Below are 9506 nucleotides of genomic sequence, written 5' to 3' on the forward strand. Positions count from 1 at the left end.
CAGAATTGCCAACACCTCTTCCCTACGTACCTCCAATGCCATCTATTCTAATAGCCTGGGTCTCCGCATTCTCCTCCACACCATTCTCTTTTTCCTGAGTGAATACTGACAAAATATTCATTTAGTATCTCACCTATCTCTTCAGACTCCACACACAGCTTCCCATCCCTGTCCTTGACTGGCCCTACTCTTACCCTAGTCATTCTTTTATTCCTGACATACCCATAGAAAGCTTTTGGGTTTTCCTTGATCCTACCTGCCAAATACTTCTCATGTCCCCTCCTTGCTCGTCTTAGCTCTCTCTTTAGATCCTTCCTCGCTACCTTGTAACTATCAAGCGCCCCAACTGAAACTTCACTCCTCATCCTCACATAGGCCTACTTCTTCCTCTTAACAAGAGATTCCACTTCTTTGGTAAACCACGGTTCCCTCGCTCGACGCGTTCCTCCCTGCCTGACCGGTACGTACTTATCAAGAACATGCAGTAGCTGTTCCTTGAACAAGCTCCACATATCCAGTGTGTCAAACACTTGCAGCCTACTTCTCCAACCTACCCCTCCCAAGTCATGTCTAATGGCATCATAATTGCCCTTCCCCCAGCTATAACTCTTGCCCTGCGGGGTATACTTATCCCTTTCCATCACTAACGTAAACGTCACCGAATTGTGGTCACTGTCCCCAAAGTGCTCACCTACCTCCAAATCTAACACCTGGCCTGGTTCATTACCCAAAACCAAATCCAATGTGGCCTCGCCTCTTGTTGGCCTGTCAACATATTGTGTCAGGAAACCCTCCTGCACACATTGTACAAAAAACGACCCATCTAATGTACTCGAACTATATCTTTTCCAATCAATATTTGGAAAGCTAAAGTCTCCCATAATAACCACCCTGTTACTTTCGCTCTTATACAGAATCATCTTCGCCATCCTTTCCTCTACATCCCTAGAACTATTTGGAGGCCTATAGGAAACTCCCAACAGGGTGACCTCTCTTTTTCTGTTTCTGACCTCAGCCCATACTACCTCGGAAGAAGAGTCCCCATCTAGCATCCTCTCCGCCACTGTAATACTGTCTTGACTAGCAGCGCCACACCTCCCCCTCTTTTGCCTCCTTCTCTGAGCTTACTAAAACACCTAAACCCCGGAACCTGCAACAACCATTCCTGTCCCTGCTCTATCCATGTCTCCGAAATGGCCACAACATCGAAGTCCCAGGTACCAACCCATGCTGCCAGTTCCCCTACCTTATTTCGTATACTCCTGGCATTGAAGTAGACACACTTCAAACCACCTACCTGAACACTGGCCCCCTCCTGCGAAGTCAAATCTGTGCTCCTGACCTTTATACTCTCAATCTCCCGTACCCTAAAACTACAATCCAGGTTCCCATGCCCCTGCTGCATTAGTTTAAACCCCCCCCAAAGAGCACTAACAAATTCCCCCCCCCCCCAGGATATTTGTGCCCCTCAGGTTCAGATGTAGACCATCCTGTCTGTAGAGGTCCCACCTTCCCCAGAAAGAGCCCCAGTTATCCAGAAATCTGAATCCCTCCCGCCTGCACCATCCCTGTAGCCACGTGTTTAATTGCTCTCTCTCCCTATTCCTCATCTCATTATCACGTGGCACGGGCAACAACCCAGAGATAACAACTCTGTTTGTTCTCGTTCTGAGCTTCCATCCTAGCTCCCTGAAAGCCTGCCTGACATCCTTGTCCCCTTTCCTACCTATGTCGTTAGTGCCAATGTGGACCACGACTTGGGGCTGCTCCCCCTCCCCCTTAAGGACCCGGAAAACACGATCCAAGACATCACGTACCCTTGCACCTGGGAGGCAACATACCAAACGTGAGTCTCTCGCGCTCCCACAAAATCTCCTATCTGTGCCCCTGACTATAGAGTCCCCAATTACTAATGCTCTGCTCCTCTTCCCCCTTCCCTTCTGAGCAACAGGGACAGACTCCGTGCCAGAGGCCCGTACCCCATGGCTTACCCCTGGTAAGTCCCCCGTCCCCCCCACAAGTATCCAAAGCGGTATACTTGTTACTCAGGGGAACGACCGCAGGGGGTCCCTGCACTGACTGCTTCTTCCCAGTCCCTCTTACAGTTACCCATCTATCTCCAATCTTTGGTGTAACTAATTCCCTGAAGCTGCTATCTATGACCCCCTCTGCCTCCCGAATGATCCGAAGTTCATCCAACTCCAGCTCCAGTTCCCTAACTCGGTCTTGGAGGAGCTGGAGATGGCTGCACTTCCTGCAGGTAAAATCAGCAGGGACACTAACGGCATCCCTCACCGCAAACATCCTGCAGGAGGAACATTGCACTCCCTTCCCTGCCATCCCTCTAACTTCCAACCAAGATCTGATTAATAAATAAAAAATGTTTTAAATAATAATGTAAATATGGCACTTGCCTCACACCAATGGGTCTTATTATTAGTACGAAGTCTTACAGCACCAGGTTAAAGTCCAACAGGTTTGTTTCGATGTCACTAGCTTTCGGAGCGCTGCTCCTTCCTCAGGCGAATGAAGAGGTCTGATCCAGAAACACATATATAGACAAATTCAAAGATGCCAAACAATGCTAGGAATGCGAGCATTAGCAGGTGATTAAATCTTTACAGATCCAGAGATGGGGGTAACCCCAGGTTAAAGAGGTGTGAATTGTATCAAGCCAGGACAGTTGGTAGGATTTCGCAGGCCAGGTGGTGGGGGATGAATGTAATGTGACATGAATCCCAGGTCCCGGTTGAGGCCGCACTCATGTGTGCGGAACTTGGCTATAAGTTTCTGCCCGGCAATTCTGCGTTGTCGCGGGTCCTGAAGGCCGCCTTGGAGAACGCTTACCCGGAGATCAGAGGCTGAATGCCCTTGACTGCTGAAGTGTTCCCCGACTGGAAGGGAACATTCCTGCCTGGTGCATTCAGGGCATTCAGCCTCTGATCTCCGGGTAAGCGTTCTCCAAGGCGGCCTTCAGGACCCGTGACAACGCAGAATCACCGAGCAGAAACTTATAGCCAAGTTCCGCACACGTGAGTGCGGCCTCAACCGGGACCTGGGATTCATGTCACATTACATTCATCCCCCACCATCTGGCCTGCGAAATCCTACCAACTGTCCTGGCTTGATACAATTCACACCTCTTTAACCTGGGGTTACCCCATCTCTGGATCTGTAAAGATTTAATCACCTGCTAATGCTCGCATTCCTAGCATTGTTTGGCATCTTTGAATTTGTCTATATATGTGTTTCTGGAACATACTCTTCATTCACCTGAGGAAGGAGCAGCGCTCCGAAAGCTAGTGACATCGAAACAAACCTGTTGGACTTTAACCTGGTGTTGTAAGACTTCGTACTGTGCTCACCCCAGTCCAACGCCGGCATCTCCACATCTTATTATTAGGTTAGAGGAGGAGGGCGGGTGGGAGACACTACACGTGTAGTGTCTCGGGTTTCCTCTCCACCAGAATTTATTGGTGGGGGGGGGGGGGAACCTTCCCAGAAGTCCGCGGGTCGAACTTCCGGGTTCTGGGTCGAACCTTGCTCCTGCAATGTGAGTGTTTTTAAAGCCAATACTCACCTCCCGACCGGCCCCTGCACGCCGCTCCCGCCGAAATTCTAAGGGCTGCTCCTGCAAGGCAAGTGTTTTTAAAGCCAATACTCACCTCCCGACAGGCCCCTGCACGCCGCTCCCGCCGAAATTCTAAGGGCTGCTCCTGCAAGGCAAGTGTTTTTAAAGCCAATACTCACCTCCCGACAGGTCCCTGCACGCCGCTCCTGCCGAAATTCTAAGGGCTGCTCCTGCAAGGCAAGTGTTTTTAAAGCCAATACTCACCTCCCGACAGGCCCCTGCACGCCGCTCCCGCCGAAATTCTAAGGGCTGCTCCTGCAAGGTAAGTGTTTTTAAAGCCAATACTCACCTCCCGACAGGCCCCTGCACGCCGCTCCCGCCGAAATTCTAAGGGCTGCTCCTGCAAGGTAAGTGTTTTTAAAGCCAATACTCACCTAATATGGTGGAACTTTCCAAGGCACTTCATAGGAGCATACTCAAAACAAAATTTGGCACCAAACCACATAAGCGATATTAGGACAGATGACCAAAAGCATAGTCAAAATATTAGGTTTTACAGAGCATCTTAAAGGTAGAGAGAGCAAAAGATATATGGAATCGCTTAGGAAGAAAATTCCACAGCTCGAGGCCCAGGCAGTTGAAAGAATAGCAGTCAAATGTGGAGTGCTGGAAATGAAGATGCATGAGGGGAGTGTTGCAAGAGTGCAGGAAGCTTGGAGGGTTGTATGGCTGGAAGAATTTAAAGAGATAAGGAATGGACAGTCAAGGGATTTAGATGCAAGATGCGCATTTTATTTTGTTGTGGGGATGTGAGTAACAGTGGCAGGGCTGTACATATTGCTCACCTGATTATCCTGAGGATATTAAATTGACCGTGATGTGAGATTAGAGTCATTTCTAGACCAGATGGGCTAAGGGTGGCAAGCTCTCTTCCCAGAAGGACATGTAAACTAAATTGGATTGTTACAATAATTTAACAGCTTTCAATATTACTGTTATAACCTGCCTACTTACCATTGGCTGGGGACTAATGACTATCCCACAATCCTGTGGGAGTATGAGCTTCCCCAATGAGGGGGGGGCGGAGAAACCACTAGTAAACTCCTATTATAAATAAAGCTGGCCAGTTCAGGAACCAGCAGGAAGGAGTATGTAGCAAGGGAAGTTACTGCTACTGTTATGTATATATGTTATAGTAAATAAATGTTATTACTTTGTATCCTTAAAACTCGTGCTGGATTCTTCGTGGCCCTTACAAAACTGGCGACGAAGGTTAAAGTGAATAGCCGTCTACACTGCTGAAGCCACCTCCCTGGATTTTTGTTGGATACAGGTTGGAAGTTGTTTTCTATTATACCATGCCTCTGTACGGACGTTTGGATGTTTTTGATGCTGCGCTGGAAAGCTGGAACCAGTATACACAACGGATGCGTTACTATTTCCGGGCAAACAATATCACCGAAAACGAGCGCCAGGTGGTCATATTGCTCACCGCCTGCGGCCCGCATACGTTTGGGGTGATTAGGAGCCTTACGTACCCAGCTGCGCCGGACACCAAAACGTTTGATGAACTTGTGAATATAGTGGGGCAACATTTTAACCCAACCCCGTCCACGATAGTCCAGCATTACCGGTTTAATACCGCTGAGAGGACCCCTGGAGAATCCCTTGCCGATTTTCTATCCAGGCTACGCAGGATTGCGGAGTACTGTGACTATGGTGAGACCTTGTCAGAAATGTTACGCGACCGTTTGGTTTGCGGTATTAACAAAGGCCACCCAGAGAAAGTTGTTAGCGGAGCCAACATTGACTTTTCAACAGGCCATTCAAATAGTATTGTCCCGAGAGAGCGAGGAGCTACAGGGAATGGAAGTGCATGCCTTGGGGCGCAACCCCTTCCGTCCGAAAACGTCCCCCCGCACTCCTGCGGTACCTTGGGCGAGGCAACGTCCGGACCGACGCCAGTGGCCGTCGGACATTCCTTCCAGAGCCAATGGATGAGGAGCCATGTCCGTGTCAGACTTGTAGGCGCCGGCCCCGTCGCGGACGGCGGTCCTGGGGGCGCCAGAGGCGCCTTCGTTCCGACCGAAACTGGGACCAGCCCAGGGGCCGTAACTGGGACCAGCCCAGAGGCCGTACCTTCCATGTGGATGAACCTTCGGCGACTACTCCTGAGGACGTGGAGACGGAGGACGACTGCCTGCAGCTGCATTGTGTGGCAGCTCCCCGTGTGGCCCCCATTAAGGTGACAGTAAGGGTCAATGGCCACCCGCTTGAGATGGAGTTGGATACTGGCGCAGCAGTCTCCGTGATCGCCCAGAGGACATTCGACCGCATCAAGCAGGGTATACAGACCCTTCCATTAACCGACTCACAGGCCAGGTTGGCCACCTACACGGGGGAACCACTGGACATTGCAGGAACTACAATGGCCCCTGTTGTTTATTGACGCCAGGAGGGGCGTTTCCCACTTATCGTGGTGCGCGGCCATGGGCCCAACCTGTTGGGTCGGGACTGGTTGCGCCATTTGCGGTTGCAATGGCAGCACATCCTCCAAACAGTTTCTGAAGGGTTGACTGAGGTGCTAGGACGATACCCAGATGTATTCCAGCCTGGTTTGGGGAAAATAAAAGGGGCCGTATCCAAGTTGAACCAGGAGCCACACCGCGCTATTTCCGGGCGCGCCCAGTGCCTTACGCCTTGCTCGAGAAGGTAGAAGGGGAGCTCACTCGTTTGGAGAGTTTGGGTATTATCAGGCCCGTCCGTTTTGCTGACTGGGCAGCACCAATTGTACCTGTAATGAAGCCAGATGCCACAGTTCGCTTGTGTGGCGACTATAAACTTACAGTGAATACGATATCCAATGCCTCGCATAGAGGATCTCTATGCGAAACTTGCAGGTGGACTCTCGTTCACAAAATTAGATATGAGTCACGCCTACCTGCAGTTGGAGCTGGACCCTGCCTCCCGACCATATGTAACGATTAATACACACCGGGGCCTGTATGAATATACACGGTTGCCCTTTGGAGTATCCTCTGCCTGCACAATTTTTCAACGTGCCCCCGCCCCAACTGACACTTCACATCTTTGTTCTTTTCTCGGTCTCATAATCTATTACGGGAAGTTCCTCCCCAATCTGGCAACTACACTGGCCCCTTTGCACCGTCTGCTAAAGAAAAATCACACCTGGGTTTGGGGTCGGCTGCAAGAAACCACTTTCCGACGGGTAAAGCAACAATTGTCGTCGTCTGGGTTACTAACCCACTATGATCCTGGAAAGCCTTTGCTCGTCACGTGTGATGCATCCCCGTATGGTATTGGGGCCATCCTGTCCCACAAGATGGAGAACGGGGCCGAACGACCGATAGCTTTCACCTCCCGCACATTGACTGCAGCGGAGAAAAAGTACGCGCAGATCGAGGAGGAGGGCCTGGCAGTGGTTTTTGCGGTGAAACGCTTCTACCAGTACGTGTACTTGTACAAAGTAATAAATGTTATTACTTTGTATCCTTAAAACTCATGCTGGATTCTTCGTGGCCCTTACAAAAATTACTTTTTGTTGCTACTCACAAATTACCTTTGTATATATTGAATTCAGTTTCACAATTTGCCACAGTGGACTTTGAATTCTTTAAAATGGAAGAACGTCTTGGGTTTTTGCACAGCAAATTCCTGTCAAACAAAGATCCAAGAAAAATGCAGGGCATCCAGGTGCTGTGTGAAAAAGGCAAGCAAGCAACTGGGTATTTCCTCACTCAGATTGAAGAATAGTTAATGAACAGTGCAGGGCAGCACGGTGGCGCAGTGGTTAGCACTACTGCATCACGCCGCTGAGGTCCCGGGTTCGATCCCGGCCCCGGGTCACTGTCCGTGTAGAATTTGCACATTATCCCAGTGTCTGCGTGGGTCTCACCCCCACAACCCAAAGATGTGCAGGGTAGGTGGATTGGCTGCGCCAAATTGCCCCTTAATTGGAAAAACTTTTTTTTAAATGTTAATGAACAATGAAAAGTCTAAAACAAAAAAGTGTCAGTAATAAAATGAAATTCAGCATGAGCTACAGAAAATAGATGTGGATCGGAATTGATGTTGAAGATTAGCAATTATATTAGTTAGTAGCAATGCATTTTCACATTTCCCATCATTCTTGGAATCAAACGGATTTTACTGGCACAGGAACTGGGATCACTTGAGGCATTACCACACTTTTCTTTAATGGTTTCTTGAGCAGAAGAGCAGTGAGTTTATCCCCCAGATTAGTCTACATTTTCTCAATTCCATTGTCAGTCACCTTCAGTCTGTGACTTGATACCATCTTTCAGGCACAAAGCTATATGGCCCGCTTGCATTCTTCTGAAACACTTGCTCAACTCAGAAATGTATTGACACTGATGAAAAGTTTGATATAGTTGTATAAGGTTTCCACACTGTTTGGTATGTTAGGTAGTTAAAATGGAAGCTGAAATTATGCAAGAGCAAAATTCACTATAGTGAATCCACACCAATGTTAGACCACTTCAAGATAACTGTTATTTTACACTTGTCTCATGCTGTATATAGGTTAATAGTGACGTGTGGAAAAGTGTTCCATTACTCAATTCCACCAGCACCAAATGGAAATGAGCATTCACATCCAGCTTAATGAGTTTTGTTCTTGTTGAAATTAAATTTTTCTGCTTATCCACATGATGGGATGCAATGGTCTGAAACTTAGCTGTTATCCTGTATTTGAAAACCTATTCAGTAATATTTTTTAATTACAGCCACAAACCCTGCAGCTGGACTTTCTGATGAAGATCTTGCCTAATTATCATCACCTGAAGAAAACAGTGAAAGGAAGCTCCACTCCTATTAAAAGCTGAATAGAACCAGATTCTGGCTCTGTGGAGGAATTAATGTGTTTATTTGGTTACAAACATATTTACTTAAAGGCAGTAATATGTGCTACAATAAATTAACCAATGTATGTAAAAGCATTTATTGAAGTGAGTAATATATCCTTTGCAATAAAATGGAGATGGAAATTAGGTATAATAATTAAGTAACTTTCAACTCCGCCATTGAATCACCTTCATGTTCTCGTGTTTTTCCATATTTCTGTTAATCCCATTCTAAAAATATTAATCTTTTGTCCATAATTGTTTGCTAAATCATCGACATAGATTATTTTTGTAGGACTGAATGACGACACTTCAAATTAAAATATTGCCCGATGGTAATTAAAATTATTTTGAAGTGGATTAGGGGCATGAGAAAGTTTTAATTTCCAAAATGAGTGGATTTGTGTTGGGTGGAATCTAAATATGTTAAAAATCTGGAAGTCGCCTCCAATCTTCCCAACTTCTAATTTTAATGGAGGCAAGAAGTTGGTTGGTTATTTAAATACAACATAGCAGTGTGTCTCAGATTTAAACATTATTTGAAATAGTCAGCCAGGTTTTGGGAAACCTGGCAGCTTAAAAAGGAGATTATGACTCCTGGACCAAGAAGTATCTTTCTGCTTACCTGATAGGATAAGCCTACTTCATTTAGCACATCCTCTAGACCCAGCCACCCTGGGATTTCACAACCCTGACCTTTCTGATCTTCCCACGGCTCCCACCCCTAATCATCCTTACATTCCCACTCCAGACCCCCACCCTTCCCTCAACCCTTTGTTATGACCTCCTCCTGCTTCCCCAAAACCAGAAAACTGCACATCATCCCCACCCCACATCTGAAATCAGATCAGGGTCATAAAATTTGTTTTAAGGGCGACTGCTGAAAAATCATAACTAAAACAGCTGCACTTGGGATTGTTGTCCCAAACATCTGTTGGTTCCTGTTCAGACCTGTTGGGAGCCCAGATCTTTAAAGCTTTTGACAGTGAGTCGATCTGATCAATGACACTTGCACTCCAAACCTATGATATCCAAACAAGTCACAATCCTGC

General features: G+C 47.4%; 1 protein-coding gene across 2 annotated transcripts in view; it reads left to right on the forward strand.

Moving 5' to 3' along the window:
- Window positions 1-8643, forward strand: part of dctn6 (dynactin subunit 6) — a 63921-nt gene extending 55278 nt beyond the window's left edge. The window contains exons 7-8 of one of the 2 annotated variants that reach the window (XM_072495742.1): window positions 3931-3978; window positions 8338-8643. In XM_072495742.1, the coding sequence (XP_072351843.1) occupies window positions 3931-3978; window positions 8338-8436 (147 nt within the window). In that variant the 3' untranslated portion in view covers window positions 8437-8643. The remainder of the gene's footprint in view (window positions 1-3930; window positions 3979-8337) is intronic. The other variant, XM_072495743.1, reaches the window with a different exon arrangement.
- Window positions 8644-9506: the final 863 nt, after the last annotated feature.

The sequence above is a fragment of the Scyliorhinus torazame genome, chromosome 3 (assembly GCF_047496885.1).
Source record: "Scyliorhinus torazame isolate Kashiwa2021f chromosome 3, sScyTor2.1, whole genome shotgun sequence".
NCBI lineage: Eukaryota > Metazoa > Chordata > Chondrichthyes > Carcharhiniformes > Scyliorhinidae > Scyliorhinus > Scyliorhinus torazame.